General features: G+C 37.8%; 3 protein-coding genes across 4 annotated transcripts; 1 reads left to right on the top strand and 2 right to left on the bottom strand.

The window, feature by feature from the left end:
• Nucleotides 1-111: 111 nt before the first annotated feature.
• On the top strand, nt 112-5239 carry LOC135218867 (mucin-2-like). Its single transcript, XM_064255315.1, has 11 exons — nt 112-262; nt 448-758; nt 927-1123; nt 1290-1582; nt 1716-2292; nt 2392-2976; nt 3249-3596; nt 3696-3920; nt 4016-4148; nt 4526-4780; nt 4874-5239. Exons 1-11 carry the CDS (start codon nt 112-114, stop codon nt 5237-5239), a joined length of 3441 nt encoding a protein of 1146 aa, XP_064111385.1.
• A 710-nt stretch (nt 5240-5949) lies between these two features.
• Nucleotides 5950-8564, bottom strand: LOC135218866 (keratin-associated protein 19-2-like). The gene is made up of 4 exons (XM_064255313.1): nt 8392-8564; nt 8070-8171; nt 7080-7117; nt 5950-6119 (listed from the first exon to the last, which is right to left on the bottom strand). The coding sequence occupies exons 1-4, from the start codon at nt 8562-8564 to the stop codon at nt 5950-5952; spliced, it is 483 nt and encodes a 160-aa protein (XP_064111383.1).
• Nucleotides 8565-23619: 15055 nt separating this feature from the next.
• On the bottom strand, nt 23620-24762 carry LOC135220246 (ctenidin-3-like). Of its 2 annotated transcripts, XM_064257514.1 has the most exons (4): nt 24667-24762; nt 24145-24297; nt 24059-24111; nt 23620-23799 (listed from the first exon to the last, which is right to left on the bottom strand). In XM_064257514.1, the coding sequence occupies exons 1-4, from the start codon at nt 24685-24687 to the stop codon at nt 23670-23672; spliced, it is 357 nt and encodes a 118-aa protein (XP_064113584.1). In that variant the 5' UTR covers nt 24688-24762; the 3' UTR covers nt 23620-23669. The 2 variants fall into 2 exon arrangements, with proteins under 2 accessions (XP_064113584.1, XP_064113583.1); XM_064257513.1 differs by having other exon boundaries at nt 24059-24297.
• Nucleotides 24763-26766: the final 2004 nt, after the last annotated feature.

The following is a 26766-nucleotide window of genomic DNA, read 5'->3' as shown; positions in this document are numbered from 1 at the left end:
CTTCAGAGTCCCCTGAATCATCCATGTCCTCCGAATCCTCCAAGACCGTCGAATCCTTCAAGTCAACTGAATCTTCAGAGTCTCCTGAACTCCTCCCCTCCTACGACTTTAATGTCCTTCCTGAATCCTCCAACATCAAGTCCCCCTCTGAATCCTTCAAGTCCTCCATATAATCTTCCAGAGTCCCCTGATCCTCAAGGTCCCGCCGATTCCTCCTTCCAAGTCCCCCTCGAAATTCCTTCAAGTCCTTGGAATCCTCCAAGTTCCTCCACATCCTTCAAGTCCCCCGAATTCCTCCAAGTCCTCTGAATCCTTTCAAGTCCTCTGAATCCTTCAGGAGTCCCCCTAAAGAATCCCTAAGTCCTCTGAATTCCTTCAACGTCCCCATGAATCCTCTAAGTCCCCGCGGAAAATCCTCCCTCAAAGTCCCCCTCTGAACTTCCTTAGTTCCCCGCATCCTCCAAGTCCCCGAAATCGTCCCTCCAAGTCCTCTGAATCCTTCAAAACCCCCGAATCCTCCAAGTCTTCCGAATCCTCCCTCCAAGTACTCTGAATCTTCAAGTCCCCGATCCTCCAAGTCCTCAGAATCCTTCAAGTTTTCTGGAATCATCAGTCCCCTGAATCCACTAAGTCCTCCAAATCCTCCAAGTCCCCCGAATCGTCACTCCAAGTCCTCTGGGTCTTCAAGTCCCCCGAATCCCTCCCAGTCCTCCGAACTCCTCCAGTCTCTTGAATCCTACAAGTATCTGATCCTCCAAGTCCCCAAAAATCCTCCAAGTCCCCGAAATCCTCCACAAGTCCTCTGAATCCTCTAAGTCCCTGAAATCCTCTAAGTCCTCCAAATCTTCTAAGTCCTCCGAATCGTCCAAGTCCTCCGAATCCTTCAAGTCCTATGAATCTCAGAGTCCGTCCCCTGATCCTTTAAGTCTCCGAAATCCTCCAAGTCCCCCGAAAAAAACTTCCCTCCCCCTCCAAGTCCTCCGAATCCTTCAAGTCATCTGAATCTTCAGAGTCCTCCGAATCCTCCCTCGAAGTCCTCTGAATCTTTCAAGTTTTCTGAATCTTTCAAGTCCTCCAAATCTTCAGAATCCCCTGAATACTCTAAGTCCTCCAAATCCTCCAAGTCCCCCAAATCCTCCCTCTAAATCCTCTGAATCCTTCAAGTCCTCTGAATCTTCAGAGTCCCCTGAATCCTCCACATCCTCTGAATCCTCTGGGTCCTCCCTCCTAGTCCTCCAAATCTTCAGAGTCCCCTGAATCCTCCAAGTCCCCCGAATCCTCCCTCTAAGTCCTCCGAATCCTTCAAGTCCTCTGAATCTTCAGAGTCCCCTGAATACTCCACGTCCTCCGAATCCTCCAAATCCCCTGAATCCTCCCTCCAAGTCCTCCGAATCCTTCAAGTCCTCTGAATCTTCAAGTCCTTCTGAATCTTTAGACCTCCCTAATCCTTTCAAGTCCTCTCTAAATCCTCCAAAGTCCTCCGAATCCTCCAAGTCCTCTGAATCTTCAGAGTCCCCTGAATACTCCACGTCCTCCGAATCCTCCAAGTCCTCGAATACTCCAAGTCCCCTGAATCCTCCAAGTCCCCCCAATCCTCCCTCCAAGTCCTCTGAATCTTCAGAGTCCCCTGAATCCTCCAAGTCCTCCAAATTCTCCAAGTCCCCTGAATCCTCCCTGCAAGTCCTCCGAATCCTCCAAGTCCTCTGAATCTTCAGAGTCCCCTGAATCCTCTAAGTCCTCTGATTCCTTCAATTCCCCCAAATCCTCCAAGTCCCCCGGATCCTTCCTCCAAGTCCTCCGAATCCTCCAAGTTCCCCAAATCCTCCAAGTCCTCAGAATCCTCCAAGTCCCCCGAATCATCCCTCCAAGTCCTCCGAATCCTTCAAGATCCCCAAATCCTCCAAGACCTCCGAATCCTCCAAGTCCTCCGAATCCTTCAAGATCCCCAAATCCTCCAAGACCTCCGAATCCTCCCTCCAAGTCCTCCGAATCCTCCAAGTCACCCGAATCCTCTAAGTCCTCCGAATGCTCCAAGTCCTCTGAATCGTCCAAGTCCCCGAATCCTCCCTTAAAGTCCTCTGAATCTTCAGAGTCCCCTGAATCCTCCGTGTCCTCCAAATCCTCCAAGTCCTCGAATCCTCCAAGTCCCCTGAATCCTCCAAGTCCCCCCAATCCTCCCTCCAAGTCCTCTGAATCTTCAGAGTCTCCTGAATCCTCCAAGTCCTCCAAATTCTCCAAGTCCCCTGAATCCTCCAAGTCCTCCAAATCCTCCAAGTCCCCTGAATCCTCCAAGTCCCCCCAATCCTCCCTCCAAGTCCTCTGAATCTTCAGAGTCCCCTGAATCCTCCAAGTCCTCCAAATTCTCCAAGTCCCCTGAATCCTCCCTGCAAGTCCTCCGAATCCTTCAAGTCCTCTGAATCTTCAGAGTCCCCTGAATCCTCTAAGTCCTCTGATTCCTTTAATTCCCCCAAATCCTCCAAGTCCCCCGGATCCTTCCTCCAAGTCCTCCGATCCTCCAAGTTCTCGAATCCTCCAATTCCTAGAATCCTCCAAGTCCCCCCCAAATCATCCTCCAGTCCTCCGAATCTCCAGTCCCCAAATCCTCCAAACCTCCGAATCCTCCAGTCCCGGAATCCGTCCCTTCCCAATAAAGTCCTCCGAATCCTTCAAGATCCCCAAATCCTCCAAGACGCCTCCGAATCCTCCCTCCAAGTCCCCCTTCCCGAATCCTCCAAGTCCCCGCCGACCTTTAAGTCCTTCCGAATGCTCCAAGTCCTCCGAATCATCCAAGTCCCCGAATCCTCCCTTAAAGTCCTCTGAATCTTCAGAGTCCCCTGAATCCTCCGTGTCCTCCAAATCCTCCAAGTCCTCGAATCCTCCAAGTCCCCTGAATCCTCCAAGTCCCCCCAATCCTCCCTCCAAGTCCTCTGAATCTTCAGAGTCCCCTGAATCCTCCAAGTCCTCCAAATTCTCCAAGTCCCCTGAATCTTTCCAATTCCCCTGAATACTCCCTGCAAGTCTTCCGAATCCTCCAAGTCCTCTGAATCCTCCAAGTCCCCCGAATCCCCCTTCCTAGTCCTCTTGAATCATTCAATCCTCTGAATCTTTCAAGAGGTCCCCTGAAATCCTCTAAGTTCCTCCGATTTCCCTTAAAGTCAGAAATCCGTCCAAATCCCCCGAATCCTCCCTCCAAGTCCTCCGAATTTCTAAGTTCCCCATATCCTCCAAGTCCTCTTAATCCTTCAAAGTCCCCCGAATCCTCCAATCTCCCAAATCCTCCCTCCAAATCCCCTTAAATCTTCCAAAGTCCCCTTGATCTCCAAGTCCTCCGAATCCTCCAAATCCCTTGAATCCTACAAGTCCTCTGAATCCTCCAAGTCCCCCAAATCCTCGAATTCCTCCGAATCCTTCAAGTCCTCTAAATCCTCCAAGTCCCCAAATCATCCAAGTCCCCTGGATCCTTCCACCAAGTCCTCCGAATCCTCTAAGTCCCCTGAATCCTCCAAGTCCTCCAAATCTTCCAAGTCACCTGAATCCTTCAAGTCCTCTGAATCTTCAGAGTCCCCTGAATCCTTTAAGTCCTCCGAATCCTCCAAGTCCCCCGAATCCTCCCTCTAAGTCCTCCGAATCCTTCAAGTCCTCTGAATCTTCAGAGTCCCCTGAATCCTCCAAGCCTCCCGAATCCTTCCTCCAAGTCCTCCGAATCCTCCAAGTCCCCCAAATCCTCTAAGTCCTCCGAATCCTCCAAGTCCCCTGAATCCTCCCTCCAAGTTCTCCGAATCCTCCAATTCCTCTGAATCTTCAGAGTCCCCGAATCTCCAAGTCCCCTCCAAATTCTCCAAGTCCCCAATGAATCCTCCAATTCCCCTGAATACTCCCTGCAAGTCTTCCGAATCCTCCAAGTCCTCTGAATCCTCCAAGTCCCCCGAATCCCCCTTCCTAGTCCTCTGAATCCATCAAGTCCTCTGAATCTTCAGAGTCCCCTGAATCCTCTAAGTCCTCCGATTCCTTAAAGTCCCCTGAATCCTCCAAATCCCCCGGATCCTCCCTCCAAGTCCTCCGAATCTTCTAAGTTCCCCATATCCTCCAAGTCCTCTGAATCCTTCAAGTCCCCCGAATCCTCCAAGTCTCCCAAATCCTCCCTCCAAGTCCCCTGAATCTTCCAAGTCCCCGAATCCTCCAAGTCCTCGAATCCTCCAAATCCTGAATCTACAAGTCCTCTGAATCCTTCCAAGTCCCCCAAATCCCTCGAATTCCTCCAAGCCTCCTGAATCCTTCCTCCAAGTCCTCCGAATCCTCCAAGTCCCCCAAATCCTCTAAGTCCTCCGAATCCTCCAAGTCCCCTGAATCCTCCCTCCAAGTTCTCCGAATCCTCCAAGTCCTCTGAATCTTCAGAGTCCCCTGAATCCTCCACATCCTCCGAATTGTCTAAGTCCTCCGAATCCTTCAAGTCCTCTGAATCTTCAGAGTCCTCTGAATCCTCCCTCGAAGCCCTCTGAATCCTCCAAGTCCTCCAAATCTTCAGAGTCCCCTGAATCCTCTAAGTCCTCCAAATCCTCCAAGTCCCCCAAATCCTCCCTCTAAATCCTCCGAATCCTTCAAGTCCTCTGAATCTTCAGAGTCCCCTGAATCCTCCACATCCTCCAAATCCTCCAAGTCTTCCCTCCTAGTCCTCCAAATCCTCCCTTCAAGTCCTCCAAATCCTCCCTTCAAGTCCTCCAAGTCCCCCGAATCCTCCTTCCAAGTCCTCCAAATCCTTCATGTCCTCCGAATCTTCAGAGTCCCCTGAATCCTCCACGTCCTCTAAATCCTCCAAGTCCTCGAATCCTCAAAATCCCCCGAGTCCTCCAAGTCCCCCAATCCTCCCTGCAAGTTCTCCAAATCTTCTGAGTCCCCTGAATCCTCCAAGTCCTCCAAATCCTCCAAGTCCCCTGAATCCTCCAAGTCCCCGAATCCTCCAAGTCCTCTGAATCTTCAGAGTCCCCTGAATCCTCCAAGTCCCCCGGATCCTCCCTCCAAGTCCTCCGAATCCTCCAAGTTCCCCGAATCCTTCAATTCCTCTGAATCTTCTGAGTCCCCCAAATCCTCCAAGTCCCCTGAATCCTCCAAGTCCCCCGAATCCTCAAAGTTTACCGAATTCTCCAAATCCTTTAAGTCCTCTGAATCCTCCAAGTCTCCCGAATCGTACAAGTCTCCCTTATCCTCCCTCCAAGTCCTCCGAATCCTTCAAGTCCTCTGAATCTTCAGAGTCCCCTGAATCCTCCATGTCTTCCAAATCCTCCAAGTCCCTGAATCCTCCAAGTCCCCCAAGTCCTCCCTCCAAGTCCTCCGAATGTTCAGAGTCCCCTGAATCCTCCAAGTCCTTTGAATGTTCTGAGTCCCCTGAATCCCCCAAGTCCTCCGAATCCTCCAAGTCCCCTGAATACTCCAAGTCCCCCGAATCCTTCAAGTCCTCTGAATCTTCAGAGTCCCCTGAATCCTCTAAATCCTCCGAATCCCTCACGTCCACCGAATCCTCCAAGTCCCCCGAATCCTCCCTCCAAGTCCTCCGAATCTTCAGAGTCCCCTGAATCCTCCAATTTCCCTGAATCCTCCCTCCCATTCCTCCGAATCCTTTAGGTCCTCCGAATCTTCCTATTCTACCGAAGCCCCGTGTCCGAATGCTTTGCCAGCAGTAACGACTTTCTTTACCGCAGGTCTGTTATGTTGCGGAAGAGAATTAAATTCATAGCTGATATGGTACTAAAGTACACCGCATATGTGAATTATTTCCTTTTATGATTATACTGTACATAGCTCTTAGTTGATTCATGTTATAAATTATTTTGTATTCTTACTAGCTCAGCACAATTGCTTCATAATATGAATTTTATAATTAAGGAAGGTGTTTGTCATTTATCCAAACAGTTTTATATTAACAGGAAAATTTGCAGTAGAAATATTGATAGCTTACTGAACTATAGAGACACTGCCGAATCCACCACCTAATCCATGGCCAAATCCTCCTCCCAATCCATGGTCAATTCCACCGAATCCACCTCCCAATCTATTGCCAATACCACCAGGTTCAGGGAATGCGGAAGTGGAGTAAACCAGAGCCATAGAAAGGCGACCACAACCTGTATCCAGAGACAAAATGGAGAGGGATCAGTTGTTTGGAGTTAAATGTGAATGAACACTGCAATGATTGATCTCTTTATTTATCTTTTTAACCTGCCTGTTATATCATCTGATATATAATCATGCCATATTAATAATTTTTACCTAATTATATTTAAAGAACCTTGATGAATAAACTGCTTTGACAATTAATGCTGATATCTACCGCATATGCCTTTAAAGACATCCTGGCATTCATAAAAGAGTAAATCTATTTGGTAGTTTCAAATAAGAAGTGGAATTTGTTATTTGAAAATGAAGAGTGCAAAAGAAACCTACGATTGAGCAAAGGGAGTTCATAGTTGGAGGATTGGTTCCTCTGGTGTGTGTGTGTGTGTGTGTGTGTGTTTGTAGCGATTCTGAGATAGTGTTGTGCTTTCCTCGCTTTCTGCTCTCGGGTAATTATAGTACCCCTTGACTGCGCCCTTTGGTGAACAGTTCCCAAGTAACCTTGGACGAGATTAATCCAGAGTCGCAAACTTGGTTTCTGATTTGGGAGTTTTCTTCAAATACAAAATACGTATCAGACGTACATATATATATATATATATATATATATTATATAATATATATATAATATATATATATATATATATATAATATAATATACATATATATATATATATATATATATATATAATTATATATATAATATAATTAGTTATAGAATTTTCACCCCTTATCTTTTCAATACACAGAGGGTCAAAGGAAAAACCTATGAACATTTCCTTAAAATGCAGTGTACACTGTTATTGTTTAAGAAAAGAGAGAGAGAGAGAGAGAGAGAGAGAGAGAGAGAGAGAGAGAGAGAGAGAGAGAGAGAGAGAGAGAGAGGAATGTTTTCTCTGAACGTTTTTTCCTCCATGCCGTATATTTCCTCTTCTGCCATGCTATAAACCTGTGGTAAGCAAAATCATTACGGACAGCAAAGGAATCGGATACGGAGGATTCGAAGGAACTGGAAAATTGGGAGAACATGGAGGATACGAAGCATTTGGAGGACTTGGAAGTGGACGTTATGGTGGCTATGAATGGTAACGTTTGAGATATACGACAAATAAAAACGTGATTAACTCTAACAAAGTCAATGTTATGCATGTTGACTACCTTCAATTAAGAAATGGAACCCCTGGTTGGAAGTATTGCCCTTAGAAAGACTGGAAATCAATGCTCCTCTTTGGAATGACTATATCGTCCTGAGCAGTTCAAAAACCATACGTTTGCATACAATAATCATATTACAACTAATATTTAAACTAGATCTCCGTAGAATCCCAGTCTCATTTGGCCGCTTTTCCTCGTGAAATGTTCTAGATTAGAAATGATCCGCCTTCAATGATTACTTGATGGCCATTCTAAGTTTCCTCAAAAGTCTTACCAACTGGTCTCTGAGTAATATTTATCATCTGATTGCCAAGCTCAAAAGGCCAGTGCTGTTCTGTAAATATGCACTGTAGTTTAAAAGAGACGGACTTCGATACCTGGATCATACACAATAAGGCGAGTTCATATCTACTGGTCAGTAGAATTTCAGTGAAAATTAAGCTTCATTTTATCTGAATATTTGTGATGCTTATCTAGGGTTACCATAAAATTTGAAGTTTTTTTTTTTTTTCATTTCAGTCCTAAGTAAACAGAAGACATTCCAATTAAGACTTTGAGAATTTTCACCGGATATTGATAGTATTTAACCGAATGCTGCTGAGAAGTGTGGCATAAGCTATATTAGCAAGCGTATTTATCCTTTTCCAAAATTTATTTCATTCAACATATTAGGGTATAGTTTCTTATAATGATGATATTTTCATCTACTGGTTTTTACTTTTTGCTATTAAGATAAACAAAAGCATTAAAATGGCTTCATATTAGTTTATTAGATTTTTATTCGTTTTTTTAATTTGCTGTGTTACCATCCATAGCCACCGTAACCTCCTCCGAATCCTCCAAGTCCTCCAAACCCTCCGATTCCTCCGAATCCTTTGTCGACGGTGACGACTTTCTTTACCACAGGTCTGTGATGTAACCGAAAGAGGGAATTAGATATAGCAGATATTTTACTCAAATATCCCGTAATATAATTTTAATTCATTACCTATACTATTTATATCAGTCATTGTATAATTCTTTGGTTATTGCTGCTTGAATATATTTCCTTAAAAATATTATGAAATCATCTTATCCAAATGATTTCACAATATCAGTAAAGCTTGCCAGAGAAATATTATAGCTTACCGGACAATAGACACACCACCGAATCCACCACCTAATCCATGGCCGAATCCTCCTCCCAATCCATGGCCTATTCCAACGAATCCACCTCCCAATTCATAGCCAATACCACCAGGCTCAGGGAATGCGGAAGTGGAGTAAACCAGAGCCATCAGAATTGCGACCACAACCTGCATCCAGACGAAATGGAGAGGAGTGAACACTGCAATGATGTTTCACTTTCAGTGTCTTTTTAACCGACCATTTATCTCATTTGAAATATAAAAATGAATTGTTATTATTCTCTACTAATAGTATTAAAGAACTTCAATAATAAACTGCCTTGACAGTTAAATTTGATATCAAATACTTATGAGAATATTCAGACAAATATATAGCTGAGGAATTAATGTCCGCATTGTTGAAGACATCCTCTTGGTTATGGGTGTACATGATAAGAGAATAAAAAAAAATTTGGCGTTTTATTTAGGAAAATGAATACTGCAAAATGAACCTACTATTAAGCGAAGGGCGTTCATGGTTGGAGGATTGAGGAGTCTGCTGTGATGCTGCGGCAATACTGTGCCTTCGTTGCTTTCTGCTCCGGTATTGTACCCATTGACTGCATCCTCGGGTCGCAAACCTCTGTTTTTTTTTTTTTTTTTTTTTTTGTTTTTTTTTAATTGTCATGTCTGAACAACAGCAAGAAGTGTATTGGGAAGTGAGATTCCTCTGAGCTTACATACAGCTGTACACCGGCGTTATATATATAATATATATATATATATATATATATATATAATAGTATATATATATATATATTATATATATATAAAGAGCCTCCGTGAAATTCCAGCAGTTATGTCTTTCACTTGTTTTATCCGGTAAAAGTCGCATCTCATTTTTATCCTCTTTTTTTCATAGTTTTCATTCCAGTCATCTTTATGTTTCTTTCATCAATATCTCACATACAACTTGAAATTACCATAAAATCCGTTATGCTATTATTTCTTACACTGTCCAAACTCGTGATATTCTCTTTAAAGCTTTATTCTTAAATTAACAAATCTTGTGGATATGGTTTCACTATCATAGCGCGATTCTTGTATAATCTTATCTTAGTTTCGAGAGAAATTTCATCCTGCTTGCTTTCCGAATGTTAATCAGCGTGGCCATAGTTTGAGGTTCCTAATATTAGTCTTTTATGAATTCTAGCTTGAGAGAAACCGTTCATGATATCACTGTTCCTAAATGTTTGAGAGATTCATCCTCATCATTCCTCTCTTTACCTGATGTTATTTCATTTCTTTGTGCACACACTGTCCTTGTTTCTGTTTTTCTTTATTTCATTTTGAATCCCATCCTTATAGGTGTACAATGTACTATTCAATTCCGGTAAGCACAATGCTTACAGTCGTTTTAAGAGACTGAAAGTGATAAACATTTTTACTATTCGCGAATCAAGCTAAGCTCCAGAAGCAGAATGAGAAGACTGAATATTTAAAAGTGATTGTGGAAAGGCAGTATGGCACCGTCCGAGAGGCTGCTTGCTCGGAAGGGCTTTATTAATATACTTATAAACGACAGATACACCGGCATTTCAGGTCTGTGTCAGTCTCCGATGTACGCGATTTTTATGTTTTTATTTATTTATTTATTTATTTCTGTATTCTACGATAAAAATGCCACGTGGAACACTAAAAGGATATATGACGTTAATCTAGTGAAAGCAGAAAATAAGCAAGGAAAGGTAATAAGAAATCCAGTGTCCCCAAACTAACATTTATTGTTATCATTATTATTATTATTTTTTTTTTTTTTTTTTTTTTTTTTAGGAAATCAGCCCACTGATTTGCCAACGGAAAACGCGTCTATTACATAATCCTCCTTCGGTAGTTCCAGTGTCAGGCTTTCAAAAGTCATATACCCAGTAATGAAGTTTTCTGCCCCAGGTCATAAGTTTATTTAGAACAATTTTTAGAGAATTATTTTTTAAAGCGCTCTACCGTCAATTTTCAACTCCAAACTTATAGCAAGGGAACACGGCCAAGTTTCCTTTAGATTTACTGCAGAGGTAAGGATGAATGATTATAAAATAGATTTTCGTTCACGTGAATAGACTTGTTTTAATTAATAATTTTAACTAGTTAGTAAGAGGCAGCGATATGCATGTGGTGTGTGTGTGTGTGTGTGTGTGTGTATGTGTACGTGTGTATGTGTGTGTGTGTGTGTGTGGGTGTGCGTGTGAGAGAGAGAGAGAGAGAGAGAGAGGTTTATCACATCTTCCTGATAACAGTTTGGAACAAAAGTATCTTCCTTCATTTGGTAGTTTTGATAAATGAATAATTGTTTTATGATTATTATCACCTTCGATTGTTTGAAGTAAAGATTAAAATAGCCGCAGATTTCTTTTGAAATAAAATCACGGTTATATTAGAACTTAAATCAGAATATTTAAAACTCTTTGCAATTGATATGTTGAAAAAGACTTATGAAAGAATCGTGGGAACTGATAGATGATCTGACCTCTGGAAACCTTAGGCAAGAGCTACTGAAGTACAGTTTCCTTTGATGACAATATTTTCTACCCCTGGTTTCATAAAATGTATCTAATAATTTATTGATGTTTTTATTCGTTGGGATGTGTGTGTTTATGTAGATAGATAGATATAGATATATGAAAATTTCAGTGAAGTGTTGTTTATTTGGTTGTATATATTTGCTAGTGAATAATTTTTTTCCTACATTTTGAATTATGCCTAAGTGAAAAGAGCCTAATGATAGGACTAAATAACAATGTGACTGTTGCGAGGCAATACGGCATCCTCAGTTAGGTAACCTCCGAAAGAGCTAGTGCTTTGAAACGCTCTCCTCACAGGAATTGCGGTTAGCCTACTGTATCCCAAATGTTGTATTCCTGCAGGATAGCATCACTTTTTCACAATTATGGAGGGAAACCATTACTTGTTACAGAAAGAAAAGGAAAACCTTGTGAAAAATTTAAGGGTGATTACCTTAGTCATATTGTCTGAAAATGATATCGTTTATCAGAAATGGATAAAAATTAGGAGAATATTATCTGCTGAAATATGACAAATTCGCAGGTGTAATCAGATTAGTTGTTTTATTTTGTCATAAAAAACGAAAGGTTCCAGTAAAAGCTGACAAAACATTAATCTAAAGATAGCAGGAATTCATCAAGAAAAAGTTATAGAAAATCCGTTACTCACAATTAACTTTTTTTTTTTTTTTTTTTTTTCTTTTTTTGTCGTCGTCGAAACAATCAGCCAACTCGCATACCAAGGTCGTATGATTCCCAGGAAGTATGAAAGTCAGAAATGAACTGAACTTTCCCTCGCCCAGTCGTCAATTTATTTCAAGCAATCTTGATGGAATTTTTAAGGACAATAAACGTTGATTTTCTACTATAAGCTTATTACAAGTGAAAATATCAAATTATCTTCAGTTTTACTGCGGAGTTGAGGTTTATCAGTTATAGAATTCATTATCTTTTACATCAACGATTATTAAATAGAGAGAGAGAGAGGAGAGAGAGAGAGAGAGAGAGAGAGAGAGAGATGGGGCGGGGAATTACATATCTTTTGAAATAAGTTCACAGTTATTTTAAAAGATGAACCAGAATATTTAATATTATCTGCAAGTGCTACGTTGAAAGAGACATATGACTGAGCGAAGGTGACTGAATATCGGAAGTCTTACGGAGGAACCACTGCAGGATTATGCAATGGACGTGTTTTCCGCACGCAAGGGATACCAGTCTGGGTTCCTACGCCCTTCGAAAGATGAGGTCGCACCACCCTGAAGAGAGATGGATACTGTGGAATAGCGGTTTATTTTATCCTCTTTTTTTTCGTGTCCTGTTTTCGTTTGGTTATTTCTAGTTTAATTAAGTCGAAACTCAGGGAAAAATAACTAAATTACAAAGGGAGAGACTACCACTGTTATATGATATTTTTGCGTCTGTTTCTTGTAAAAGAATAAGTTCTTCATAATTTGCTCAACTTTTAACTACTGATGGCTTTTGAGAGAGTAGATATCAATAGTTAATTATTTTTATAATTTTTAGCGGTGTCTGGTTTCTGTCAAAAAATATTTACGATTCAAATTCATGAGGAGATTATAAATTTCTATAGTATTATAACTGAACGGCGGTTCTATATCTTTATATATTCATATCATCTTGAAACCTGTCAGCAGTGAAATAGCTTTTACATTACATGAGGTAATTACGCGTCCTCGAAAAACTAGTCTGTATTTGAAGAAATATTCAGCTTTGCATCCGTCTGTCATTGAAAGTCATGTATTAATTTGTTTTTTCTAAAAAACACGTGAATTTTGCGAGAAGTGTATCCTAGATAGTGTCTACTTAACGGACAGAGTCACCTTTTGACAAAGGCGTTATGCAAAGGATCAATACTCATTGGATTTGACAAACAAAAACTTTTACCTGTTTTAGAATGAAAATGGAAACCCCTTGAAAATATTAAAATTTCCAGGAATGTATATATATATATATATATATATATATCTATATATATATATATATATATTATATATATACATATATATATATATATATATATATTATATACATATATATATATATATAAATATATATATATATATATATATATATATATATAGATATATATAATATATATATATATATATATATAGATATATTATATATATATATTATATATATATATATAATATATATAATTATATATATATATATAAATTTCAGAAATATGCAATATATCAATTATTCTCTGCTGCGTGCAAGTTGTTTTATGTTCTCTTAAAAAAAGCGAAAAATTCCAGTAGAAGGCAACAAGACACTTTCCTAATAAATACAGGAAATTGTCAAGACAAATTCATAGAAAATGTGTTACTCCCAATTAATTTTTTTTCGTTTTGACAAAGCAGTCACCCAGTTCATCCTCGTAGGATTCTCAAAAAGTGTGAATGCCTTCCGGAAGGGCGTTCATTGCATAATCCTTGTATGGTAGTTCCAGTATAAGTTTTCCAGAATTCAGACAACCAATTATGAACTTCCATCATCCACTCGTAAGTTTTTAAAGCAATCTTTTGGAAATGGTTTAAATGCTCTAGATATTCTTTTGAAGGATTAATAGGATACTTAATTACACACACACAGGAGACAGCCCCTCCGTCACGTTTTCGTTTTGCTTCTGGCAGTTGTTTGTAAGTGTAGATTTTTCAGTAGTTTGGCTCAACTTCTGACGATGGTATTTAAGGAAACAAAACTGTATCGAGGTATTTGAATAAAAGACAATTACTAACTATTTCAAGCCCGTTGTCGCATAGCTTACTTGAATATCTTTTTATATATCAGCTGTATCTTCATGATATTTTGGCACAGTATGGTTTAGACCCTCCAGTAATTTTGGCCAATATAATGAAGTACCAGAATTATTGGTTAGGGAACTTTTTTCTCACTGTTTCAAAATTATGAATTGACTTGTGCTACGGTATGGCTTTTTACGTTTTGAATTACCGACAATAATAATTTCTTATTCAGTATCCTTCATATAGGCATTTGTATGTTTTTATATATCATGTATGTTTTTATTCATAACCATGAGAATGGGGTGGTAGTGGGCCAGTTTTGATTATAAGATATTGTAGTTGTGGGGCGATGACTATCCTCTCTTAGCATGGTATGAATGGATTATGGAATTTAGAGCATAGCCCAAGCGCTGGGACTTACAAGATCATTCAGCGCTGAAATGAAAGTATGGCAAGATGGAAAAATGAGAAATGAAATGAAAATGATAAACTGATGACAATCCTACACTTGAGCAGGACTGTATATCAGCAAAGGCCATTTTACTCTCCTCCCAGGATTCCGACCATCCAAAATTATGAAAGATCGTTTTGGCCAGGGGGCCCTTAGCATAGAATGGTATGGCTCATTGACTATTACCAGCACCGATGGCTCAGGATGTGATGGTAAAAGTAGCGATGTCAGCCAAAAGAATTCTCAACAAATCCTTCCACTGAATGTTGTAATTGTCAATTTGATAGAAGAATTTCAAGAGATTTTCACTTGCCTTTTCAGAGATATTCTTAGCCCATGTTTGTCGTAACCAGCTCAGTTGGGTGGAATGTATTTGCTGTTATGACGTTTGCGCTTATCGGATGACAAAATAAACATTCTTAAAAACCAGTAAATTACTGCCCCTCTAAATTCTGTCGGTCTACTCGTCCGTAGCAATATGCTGTAGATGAACCATGAAGTTGTAATGATCTCACTGAATTGGATATGTAAAAGTAACAAGCAATATCGTGGTATGTACACTCTTCCATTCATAAGTTTCATGAGTTTGAGACAGAATGAGAAACGAGTAGGCAGGGCTTCTCTCCTAACTCATTAGCTAAGCCAAGGACAGGTGTTCGAATATCTACAGCGAATGTTGAGGAAATTGAAAAAGTTCAAGAGTAAAGTACCTTAATCAATAACTTCTGATATTTAATTATATTGTCCCAAATTACCGGAGGGGCTAAACTGCATGTTGTGCCAAAATATCAAGAAGATACAGCTGATATCTAAAAAGACATTTGAGAAAACCTGTGCGACAACAGGCTTGAAATGGTCAGTAGCCTCATTTTTAGAGTATTCAAAGGGTCCTATTTTCTGTCCAAAAGAGTATTGAGATTCATTTCTAGAGTAGGTGAATAGCTGCTCTTTATCTTTGTATATCCCCATTATTTGAAAGTTTCTTAATGATGAAATCGTTTTCACACCATACGACATAGTCAAGAATTCATGGAGACCTACTACAATGAGCTTTGAAGAAAATTTCAATTTTGCATCCACTTGGTATTAAAAGACATAATTTTCATCCTCTTGAAAATTTACTATAAATGTCTGGAAAATCCCAAAGAGTACGCTCGGAAGAATTCTGTGGACAATCGAATAAAAAAATTGTACTCATCAACATTGTTTCTCTCTTTAAGGCAGTAACTACACCCGTTTCATATATATATATATGTGTGTGTGTGTGTGTGTGTGTATGTGTGTCTGTATACTATTAAATGCAGCTACTTTTGTAACGAATATATCTTCTCTTTGACTGTATGAAATGTTAGAAAAGAGTTTTGCAACATTTTCAGATTCCTTATTCCTTATTGGATGTCTAAAAATGCATGTTCAGATTTCGCATAACATAATGTAAAAGAGTATATAATGTAGAATGTGTAAAGAGAGAGAGATTAACTTTCTCCATTCCAAGCTAGAAATTGTTTTCATAACTTGTCATCGCCTCGAGATAGCGGAACACGAGATCTCCGTTTTGTTTTGGAAACCTGTCAACACGTCTGATTAGGGACTTCTGTTTCAGACGAGTACGTCTTTGTTGAGCATACTACATACAGGACTGGTTTAATACGTATATGTCTTGCTAAAACCACATGAAGCTTTCACTGTCAAGGTTTCACTGTCCATCTTCCGTACGAGAAGAAAGCAGAATGAAACAATTGGCACCAAGGTAAAGTGTTAAGGTTTAATATTTGCAACTAATAGTTACAATGGTTAGAGAACTATTTCAATTTTTTTGTGTGTGTGTTTTGTGTTTATTTCATTTGAAGTGATTTTTTAGTGCATGTATCCATTTTCTTATTGAAGTGATTTTTTGTGCATTTATCCATTTTTTCTTATTGAAGTGTGTGTTTTTATTTGATATTCTGTGTGATCAGTGCTTTTTACAATTTTGGTATTTTCCATGTTTTTCTGTGATGTGTTTTCATTTGCATCCACAATTTAATTAACTTAATTGTTTTCATTACTTAATTGTTGCACATTTAATTGGATTTAGCACTTGTGAATTAATTTGCATTTACTGAAAATTCTTTTCAGTAAATGCAAATTAATTTCCAAATTTCAGTTATTACCTAACACTTTTGAATTTCGATTGAATTAATTTTCTTGAATTTTGTGATAAATTAATTTTGATTTAATTTTACTTAATTAACTCAAGAATTAATCAAACTTTGCTTTGTTTTCAAATAACAGTAAATTTCCCTGATATTGTGAATTTCACTTATAAATTTTCAGTTTGATAATAAATTTTTGTATTTATAATTTTTTTAAGTGTTTTCTTCTTCACTTGTATAATTAGATTATGCTTAGGTAGAAACATAGAGTGGTAATTGAGCTGTTTTCTTCAATTTACTGGAAGTGAGTTAGAACCAGGGAAGTACTTAGACTTCTGAAATCAGGCAAATACTTAGACTTTTAAAAGTTGTTGATGGGGTGATGCCCTTTAATTAATCTAATTACACACAAGATTACCTCACACCTGTTTTGATTAACTTAGTCTGATTTTCTACAATACTGATAAGTTGTTTAAGGGATCACTGTTACCTTTAGAGTATTCAGTCATATTTTACTTGTGATGAAGGTTCAGGCGTCTGGCTGTTGTGAGGTACTCATTTAATGATTGATAAGTTTAGTAACCAGATAGTACTTGGTACTTTGTCACAAGTATTAATGGTGCCCAGACCCGGGAAAACAGATTACATTATCACTCTAGTCTATACTGGTGGTGTTAGGGATATATTTAGTTAGGTTAGTGACCATATAGGTTTTGTTTTGCATTAATTCTGTTGAATTGTAAGTTGATAACTTAGAGAAAAATGGCTCAGTTCAAGGTTCAGGAATTCTTAGCAGCCCCTTCCATCCAAGTGTTATCTGAAACCACTCTGACTAAGGCACAGTGAAGCGCTTTAGTAGTGGAATGTGGTGATTATGTGTCTACTAGTATGGTAAAGGCACAAATAAGATGTATTGCTATGGAATCATTGATAGACTCTGGTAGAATAACTGATGAAAATGATTTAGAATTGGCTCAAGAATTGTTGAATGTAGCACGTGCTGATCTTATGAATAAGCAAGCAGAAAAGAAAGAGAAAAATTATGCAGAATTAGAGCTTAGACGCATTGAAGCAGAAGAGAATTTGATTAAGCTGAAAATGCTGGCTGAAAGAGAGAGAATGAAAGCTGAAAGAGAAAGAATAGAATAGAGAAAAACAAGAAAGAAGAGAAAGAGAAGAAGAAAAAGCAGCAGAAGAGGAAAGAGAAAAGTAAGGTTTGAAAGGGAGATGGAATTGATATGAGCTAGATCCACATTACCTGTAACACCGTCTAACCCTAACCAAGGTAATCAAGACCCTGTATTTGATGTAGTAAGAGTACAGAAGTTAATCACTAAGATTACTGAAGAAGCTTCAGATGAGTTTTTTGATCACTTTGAGAAAGTGGCTTCAGGTATGGGATAGCCAGAAGATAAATGGTCAGTTTTGCTACAAAGTGTCTTATTTGGTAAAGGGAGAAGTGCTTATCTAGCCTTAACAGCTGATCAGTGTAAAGACTACAATGTACTTAAACACAGTGTGCTACAATCCTCATAAAATTTTTCAAGACAGTTACAGAAACCTAATGTTGTCTGCTTCAAGTGTGGAAGAGCAGGACACTTCAGTCAAGAGTGTTACCGGAATCAACAGCTGTCAAAGCCAGTTGGTCAAGTAGTGAAAGGTGACCAAGTGAAACAAACTACGAAGAGCAGTGTGGGAAAGAATCAGACTCCAGAGAAGACTGATACTAAACAAGCTAAATGTTTAGCAACCAGTGGAAATGTAACCTCAAGCAGTGAGTGGCTTAGCAGTGTTGAGGCTTTTAAGCCATACATCTATGAGGGTATGCTTTCAACTCAATGAGGGAGTGTGCAGGTACCAGTCAAGATATTACGTGATACAGGGAGTAACCATAGTGTGGTAGTACATGGTGCCTACCCTCAGTTGGAGAAGGGTCTCACAGGAGATTCAGTTATTTTGAAGGGTATAGGAGGAGAGGAAGTAACTCCTATGTGCCGCTTACACCTGTCGTGTGAATTTGTGACAGGGAATGTTGATTTTGCTGTAAAGAACTCACTGGCTGTGGAATATGTACATCGTTAGCTGATTTGTTCTTCAGAGTTGTTGATCGAGAAGAGATGCAACAAACTCCTACCTGTTATTATCTGAAGGAAGGTTTGGTGATGAGGAAGTATAGACCTACAGATATACCAGGAGATGCTGTATGGGGCAAATATCATCAAATTTTGATTCTATATCCATTGAGGAAGCAAGTGGTAGCAATAGTTCATGAGTCTGGACATATGGAATCAGGAAGACTGTGGAGAAGATCATGAAATATTTTTTTCTGGCCTGGACTTCACAAAGATGTTAGCAGGTTTTGTCGTGAGTGTCATACCTGCCAGATTGCTGGAAAACCGAATGAAACCATCCAGAAAGCCCCCCTACAACCTATAGAAGTTAGAGGAGAACCCTTTAGCAAAGTGATTATAGGCATGGTTGGACCGCTGCCGAAGACAAAGAAGGGAAATGAGTATTTGTTAACATTAATGTGTCCTGTGACAAGATATCCAGAGGTGATCCCTGTTAGAAACATATCTGCTAAGATAGTTGCTGAAAAACTTGTGGAGTTTTTCTCAAAGTTTGGTATACTGGAAATAGCACAAAGTGATAGACGAACAAACTTTACTTCAAAGTTATTCCAGTTATCCACTGCATATCATCCAGAGACTCAAGATGCCTTGGAAAGGTTCCACCAGACATTGAAAAGTATGCTGACAAAGTATTGTTCTGAGTCAGGAAGAGAACGGGATGTGGGTTTACCATTAATGTTGTTTGAAGTTAGGAGTGCTTATCAAGAAAGTATGGGATGTTCACCAAATGAGATGATTTTTGGTAGAGAAGTGAGAGGACCGTTGAAGATTCTTGCAGAAAATTGGGAAGGAAATCAAGAGGAAAGCCAGGGTGAATATACGAAGAACTTGAGGAAAAGGTTGAAAGAGATTAGAAAATTCTCTGTAGAAAATTTGAAAGTGAGTCAAGAGTACATGAAAACGAGATATGATGCTAAGACTAAGCTAAGAGATATTTATTGTTTGTCAACAAGTGCTAGTGTTCTTACCTGTCAAGAGATTTCCCCTCACTAATAAATTTCAAGGTCCTTACAAATTGATTCTGAAGTTAAGTGATAGAACTTATGTAATTGAAACACCAAAAAGAAGAAGACAAAGGAAGATACATGTGAACCTCTTGAAACCTTATTTCTCACTGTGTCAATAACCCAAACAAATTCATCTACAAAAGACGATGATGGCTATGAATTGGGAGCTGAAAGCAAGATGAATAATTCTTCAGTTTTGGAAAATTTGGACGGTAGAAATTTTCCCAGATGTACCTAAGTGTACTGATCTGACTAAACATGAGATCAAGATTCAAGAAGATGGAAAACCATTCAAGCAAAGAGCCTATCACTTATCACCTTATCATTGAGAGGTTTTGAAGAAGGAAGTTGAGTATTTGCTGCAACATGGATTAGCAGAACCCAGTTCAAGTCACTTCAGTTCTCCATGTGTGTTAGTGAAAAAACCAGATGGGTCATTTAGGATGTGTACTAATTATAGGAAACTGAATTCCATTAATGTGGCTGACAATTATCCTTTGCCTCTTATAGATCAGTTACTTGGTAATATTGGGCAAGCCAAGTTTGTTTCCAAGATAGACTTGTTGAAAGTATATTATCAAATTCCCTTAGATGAGAATGCTAAGTTGCTGTCAGCTTTTATTACTCCTTTTGGACTGTATCAGTATACTGTCCTGCCGTTTGGTCTGATGAATGCACCTGCAATATTCCAACGAGTGATGGATCAACTGCTAGGATATATGGAAGGAGTAAGTGTATGCCTGGATGACATAGTGATTTACTCTACAACATGGGAAGAACATCTGAAGATTCTGAGGAAAGTTTTCAAGAAACTACAGGAAGCAGGACTAACAGTCAAGCTAGAGAAGAGTGAGTTTAGAAAGGCAACTGTGCAGGATCTTGGGTTTGAAGTTGGGAAAGGCCTTCTTGCTCCAGTATACATGCTAATGTAGAAGGTATCCATAAGGTTACCCCACCTACTACCAGGAAGCAGCTACAGAGATTTTTGGGCATGGCTGGATTCTATCGTCGTTTCTGCCCAAATTTCTCAGCCGTAGTAGCTCCCTTGACAGACTTAACCAGTCCCAAAGCTAAGTTTGTTTGGATTCCAGATTGTCAAGAATTCTTTGAGAAGGTAAAAGCCATTTTAACTTCAAGACCAGTACTTCAAACTCCAGATACAAGTTGATGCTTCTGACTGTGGTACTGGAGCTGTTCTACTTCAAGATGAGAATAACATCTACCATCCTGTGTGGTCCATGTCTTCAAAACTGAAAAAACATCAGAAAGTATACTTGACAATCGAGAAGGTAACTTTAGCCTTAATCACAGCATGTGAACAGACCTAGGAATTAAGAAATTTTAGTGTTGTCTGATCACAATCCACTATCATTTATCCAACGAATGAAAAATCATAATCAAAGACTGACCAGGTGGTCTTTGTGCTTGCAACAGTATAACTCAAGGTGCAGCACATTAATGGCAAAAACAATGTAGTTGCTGATTATTTATCCCATTGCGAATTGTTGGATTCAACACCGTGATAACCAATCTTCTTGGGGGAGGTATATTATATGCTGCTTCTTTTGTTGCAAAAATATATCTTCTCTCTGACTGTATGAAATGTTAGAAAAGAGTTTTGCAACATTTTCAGATTCCTTATTTAGCTTAGAGTTATAGGATGTCTAAAGATGTATGTTCAGATTTCACTTACAATGTAAAAGAGTATATAAAGTAGAATGTGTAAAGAGAGAGAGATTAACTTTCTCCATTCCAAGCTAGAAATTGTTTTCATAACTTGTCATCGCCTCGAGATAGCGGAACACGAGGTCTCTGTTTTGTTTTGGAAACCTGTCAACACGTCTGATTAGGGACTTCTGTTTCAGACGAATATATCTTTGTTGAGCATACTACGTACAGGACTGGTTTCATACGTGTATGTCTTTGCCAAAACCACGTGAAGATTTCATGATTTTTCTGTAAAGTTACGTCATATTAGAAGCTTCTAGAAAGATTGCACCATCTTTCACAAGCCCAAAACGTTTTGTGCGAAATCCACTGTCCAGCTTCCGTACGAAAAGAAAGTATTCATTACAGACTTTGAATCCCTGGCGTACAGAGGTCTTTTCCTCTCTCTCTCCCTCTCTCTCTCCCACGCCATACTTGATATTACATAATGTAAAGACTTTATACTTAGTCATTGGTCACTCGTAACTTTTAGATTTCGGATTTCTTAGAGTTATTTAGTATTATTTAGTGCTTTTTTGTGGAATCTGAACATAAATTGTACAAGTGTGTAATGGCCCCTTTTCTTTTATGAAATATTGTGAATTGGTGAAATTTTGGGAGCAAGCTGCAGCAGAAAGAAACAATTGGTACCAAGGTAAAGTGTTAAGGTTTATTATTTGCAACTAATAGTTACAATGGTTAGAGAACTATTTCAATTTTTTTTGTGTGTGTTTTGTGTTTATTTAATTTGAAATGATTTTTTAGTGCATGTATCCATTTTTTAATTGAAGTGATTTTTTGTGCATTTATATATTTTTTCTTATTGAAGTGTGTTTTTATTTGATATTCTGTGTGATCAGTGCTTTTTACAATTTTGGTATTTTCCATGTTTTTCTGTGATGTGTTTTCATTTGCATCCACAATTTAATTAACTTAATTGTTTTCATTACTTAATTGTTGCACATTTAATTGGATTTAACACTTGTGAATTAATTTGCATTTACTGAAAATTCTTTTCAAGTTTTATTGTTGTTTGGCACTTTTGAATTAATTTCCAAATTTTAGTTATTACCTAACACTTTTGAATATCGATTGAATTAATTTTCTTGAATTTTGTGATAAATTAATTTTGATTTAATTTTACTTTGCTTTGTTTTCAAGTAGCAGTTAATTTCCCTGATATTGTGAATTTTACTTATAAATTTTGAATTTGATAATAAATTTTTGTATTTAGTACTTTAAACAACTACACATATCTTTTGAAATAAGTCCATAGTTATGGTAAAATCAAATCGGATCATATAACTGTTGAAAATTCATAGTTTTGGGACTGACTTTTTGAAGCCTTTTGGAAGGTAATGTCTGACTGCTTTGGTGTAGGATGGTTATTCTGGACTAAACGGCTTACTTTGTTCCTTTTCTTATTCATTTCCTTCTATACTCAGTCTAAACTCAGTGGTAGATTTTTATATGAATAATAAGGAAATCACACACAGTGAGAACATCCTGTAGTCAGGAATTAGTATTTTTTTATTTTATCTTTATAAAAGGGTAAATTTTATAATTTTATCGTATGGCTTAAACTTCCAATTAACGATGGTATTTGAGAACACAGACAGAGCTTTAAACAAAATGCAATTACTTTTTAGTTTTCTTTAAAAGAAACTACGACATGGCTTTTCTGTCCGCCCTCAGATCTTAAAAACTACTAAGGCCACAGGGCTCAAATTAGTATGCTGATCATCCTCCCTCCATTCCAAATTGCAGCCCTCTAGCCTCAATAACTTTTTATTTTATTTAAAGTTAAAGTTTGCCAATCGTGCGTCTGGCAGTTATGGGACAGGCCACCACCGAGCCTTGGCAGGAATTTTCATAGGCCACTGGTAAGAGGGCATTTATGCTGTACAGAAAACGCGATTTCGCCGAAGAAACTTTGTTGCATATAATTTTTTTTTTCAACGATTTCTGTTTTCTACAAAAATGTAATGAAATTTGTTATCGAAATTCATAATGAGATAATTCATTTATAGAATATTTTGGCTGAATATAGGTTCTGTATTTTTGTACATCTCGCAATTTGTAGGATTCTTGTGAAGTCGCTTTCATATTGTCCCAGATGCCTTATAGTTAAAAACTCACGAAAAAGAACTTGTCTGAATTTGAGGAAAATTTCAGATTTGCATCTAACTTACATTGGAAGTCATGTGTTGATTTAATTCTCTAAAAACATTAATTGAAGAAGCTGAAAAATTCAAGATGGTATGTTGTGAAATATTCAATTGGCGACTGAATAAAAAAGAATGATTTTTATCAACGTTTGCATTCTGATAAGGATATTTTTTCAACTCATTTAGTTAAGGATGAGATGCACCCATTTCAATAAGGGAATGGGATACAAGTTTCTTCATGAACAGTTTGCTTTACTGACAATATTTTCTACCACTTATTTTGAGTTTTTGCTATTAGGATAAAGAAAAGCATTAGGATGGATTCATATTAGTTTATTAGGTATTTATTTGATTTATAATTTATTATGTTACCATCCATAGCCACCATAACGTCCTCCAAATCCTCCAATTCCTCCAAATCCTCCTAGTCCTCCGAATCCTCCAAGTCCTCCGTGTCCGATTCCTTTGCTGACGGTAACGACTTTCTTTACCGCAGGTCTGTGATGTAACGGAAAAGGGGAATTAGAATTTAACCTGACATGGTAATGAAGTATTCCGTAAATTTGAATGATTTAATTTATAATTATGCCTTTAGTTGCTGCTTAAATCCTTTATTCTATAATTCTATATTATTTCCTATTTAGTTTAGTATAATTCTCAGAAAGTATTGGATTGGATTATGTAGGAAAATATATGTCAATTATCCAAACTATTTACAATGAAAGGAAAATTTGGAAGAGAAATATTGATAGCTTACCGGACTATAGAGACTCCACCGAATCCACCACCTAATCCATGACCAAATCCTCCTCCCAGTCCATGGCCAAATCCTCCTCCCAATCCGTGGCCAAATCCTCCTCCCAATCCGTGGCCAAATCCTCCTCCCAATCCATGGCCTATTCCACCGAATCCACCTCCCAATCCATAGCCAATACCACCAGGTTCAGGGAATGCGGAAGTGGAGTAAACCAGAGCCATAAGTATGGCGACCACAACCTGGATCCAGAGGCGAAATGGAGAGGGATCAGTTGTTTGGAGATAAATATGAATGAACATTGCACTGTTTCTTTTTAGTTGTCTTTTTATCTTTTACTTCATGTGATATGATTTATATGAAAGTATCATTAGTTTTTTTACGTAGTATTATTAAGGATCTTCAGTGAAGAAACTTATTTGACAGTTCATAAAGTAGATATCTGATGCTTGATTGAATATCCAGAGAAGTCTATAATTATGGAATTCATGTTTATTTTCTCCTTAAGGCAACCTTTTGAATGTGTATCTTTAAAATAATAAGTCTGTTGTGCGTTGCAAGTAATGAGAAGAATTTCTTTTATGAAAATGAACATTGCAAAATAAACCTACGATTGAGCGAAGGGCGTTCATTGTTGGAGAATTGGGTCGTTTGCTGTGATGCTGAGGCAGTACTGTGCCCTCTTTGCTTTCTGCTCGGGTATTTGTACCCACTGACTGCATCCTTGGGTAGGCGTTTCTCAAGCAATCTTCTTAGACGAGCTGAATGGTAAACTTTCTTTTTTGTAATTGAGGAGATGCTTACAAGTCCAAAAAACACGCCAGACTTTTATATGAGCAAGAAGTGTCCCCGGAAGTGAGATTGCATTATGTGTACAATGAAAATTGTACACTCATTAATTTATATATATATTATATAATAAAATATAATATATATATAATTAATTATATATTTCATTATATATATATATATATATATATATATATATGGATGAGTATAAATCTCATATCTGTGAACAATTCTTGCTCATCTGAAAATTTGACACCTTTTTTTTTAGATTTAAAATCATCCCAGTTGTACATCATAGTTGTTAATAATGGATAGAACTTCCTTTTGACAACCATGTGTTTTGTTATCAAATACCATTTATTCTGATAGAAAGATCATTGAAAACCCGTGAAATTTTTGAAGCGTAATTTCAGCCTTTGCTTTAAATTCTTAGCGTTTTCTTCTCAGAATACTATTGTATCAGAAATGTATGGAAATTAAGTACTCATATATGATAAATATGCACATAATTAATATGTACTATGAATCATACTCTGATTTAGTTTTTTTTATCATCTGTCAAAAAAGAAGTGCTATAAAATATATCAAGTCATTAACCTAATGGAAGTTGGAATATTATCAATTAAAGGTAAAAAAAAGTATTCTGTTACCCCCATGAACTTTTTTTTTTTTATGCAGTCAGGCAACTCATTCTCCCAAGGGTCGTATGATTCCAAACACACCTGAATTCTTACATGAATGGCGTCCTTTGCCATAATCCTTCGTTAGCAGTTCCAGTTGAAAATTTTCAGATAATTTGATGCAATTATGAAATTTCCTCGCCCAGCCAATGTTTAGAGAATTTTTTAAGAGCTATGAAGGCTGACTTCCAACTGAAAGGTTATTGCAAAGGAGACGGTCAAGTTAACACGATCATTTATAAAATAGACTTTCGTTCCTATAGATGATTGTACAAAGTTTTTTATAATTTGTTGAATAACTAATTTTAATTTATTAAGAGGCTAGTATGTGCATGTGCCTGAGAGAGAGAGAGAGAGAGAGAGAGAGAGAGAGAAACTTTGAAGTTCGTCATATTTCCTAAATTACTGTTTTCTATGTTACTAGCCTTTGTGTTTTTGTAGTTTTGATAACAGAAGATTGTCATGATTCAGCTCATCTTCGACATTTTGAAGTAATACTTCAAACAACTGCACATATCTTTTGAAATAAGTCCATAGTTACGTTAAAAGCCAAATCGGTATATTCAACTTTTTTTCCCGAGAGATAATATTATGTTGTAGTGAAATAACGACTGAGTGAAGGAAATTCATAGTTTAGTGGCAGACTTCTTGAAGCATTTTGGAAGGTGATGTCTGACTGCATTAGAGCAAGATGATTACTTTGAAGTTAAAAGGTTACTTTTTTCCTTTTTTATTCACTTCCTTCTTTCTTTATGTTATGAGTTTGATTATTAAGTCTAAACTCAGTGGTAATTTTTAAAAGGAATAAAAACGAAATTACACAGAGTGAGAATTATTATTTTTGTACATCATCTTTATAAAAGGGTCATTTTAATCGTATGGTATAAACTTCTAACTATGATATTTGAGGACACTAAAATGTTTTAAACAAAATTATATTACTTCTTAGTTTTCTTTAAAAGAAACTACTGACATGGCTTTTCTGTACGCCCTCAGATCTTAAAAACTACTGAGGCTACAGGAATCAAATTAGTATGCTGATCATCCCCCCTCTCATTATCAAACATACCAAACTGCAGCCCTCTAGCCTCAGTAACTTTGTTATTTGAATTCATAATGAGATGATTCATTTATAGAATATTATGGCTGCATATAGGTTCTGTATTTTTCTACATCTGGTAATTTGAAGGTGTCTTGTGAAGTCGCTTTCATATCATGCGACATCGTTAAGAACTCACGAAA

Source organism: Macrobrachium nipponense, chromosome 1 (assembly GCF_015104395.2).
Source record: "Macrobrachium nipponense isolate FS-2020 chromosome 1, ASM1510439v2, whole genome shotgun sequence".
NCBI classification, from domain to species: Eukaryota; Metazoa; Arthropoda; class Malacostraca; order Decapoda; family Palaemonidae; genus Macrobrachium; species Macrobrachium nipponense.
Note: the sequence above shows the minus strand (reverse complement) of the source record. Positions and strands in the feature narration are given on the sequence as shown.

Bases quoted from the DNA above. Each gene is read 5' to 3' on its own strand.
- LOC135218867 (XM_064255315.1), top strand. From the start codon at position 112: ATGTCCTTCCTGAATCCTCCAACATCAAGTCCCCCTCTGAATCCTTCA. The intron at 3,597-3,695 runs GTCCCCCGAATC...CCTTCCTCCAAG, and splicing joins AAGTCCTCCGAATCCTCCAA to TCCTCCGAATCCTCCAAGTC. The intron at 4,781-4,873 runs GTCCCCTGAATC...CCTCCCTGCAAG, and splicing joins ATGTCCTCCGAATCTTCAGA to TTCTCCAAATCTTCTGAGTC.
- LOC135218866 (XM_064255313.1), bottom strand. From the start codon at position 8,564: ATGCAGGTTGTGGTCGCAATTCTGATGGCTCTGGTTTACTCCACTTCC. The intron at 8,172-8,391 runs GTAAGCTATAAT...GTTACATCACAG, and splicing joins GGTGGTGTGTCTATTGTCCG to ACCTGTGGTAAAGAAAGTCG. The intron at 6,120-7,079 runs GTAATGATTTTG...CTCTGGATACAG, and splicing joins ATCCGATTCCTTTGCTGTCC to GTTGTGGTCGCCTTTCTATG.
- LOC135220246 (XM_064257513.1), bottom strand. From the start codon at position 24,687: ATGAACGCCCTTCGCTCAATC. The intron at 24,298-24,666 runs GTAGGTTTATTT...CTCTGGATCCAG, and splicing joins TGAACGCCCTTCGCTCAATC to GTTGTGGTCGCCATACTTAT. The intron at 23,800-24,058 runs GTAAGCTATCAA...GTTACATCACAG, and splicing joins GGTGGAGTCTCTATAGTCCG to ACCTGCGGTAAAGAAAGTCG.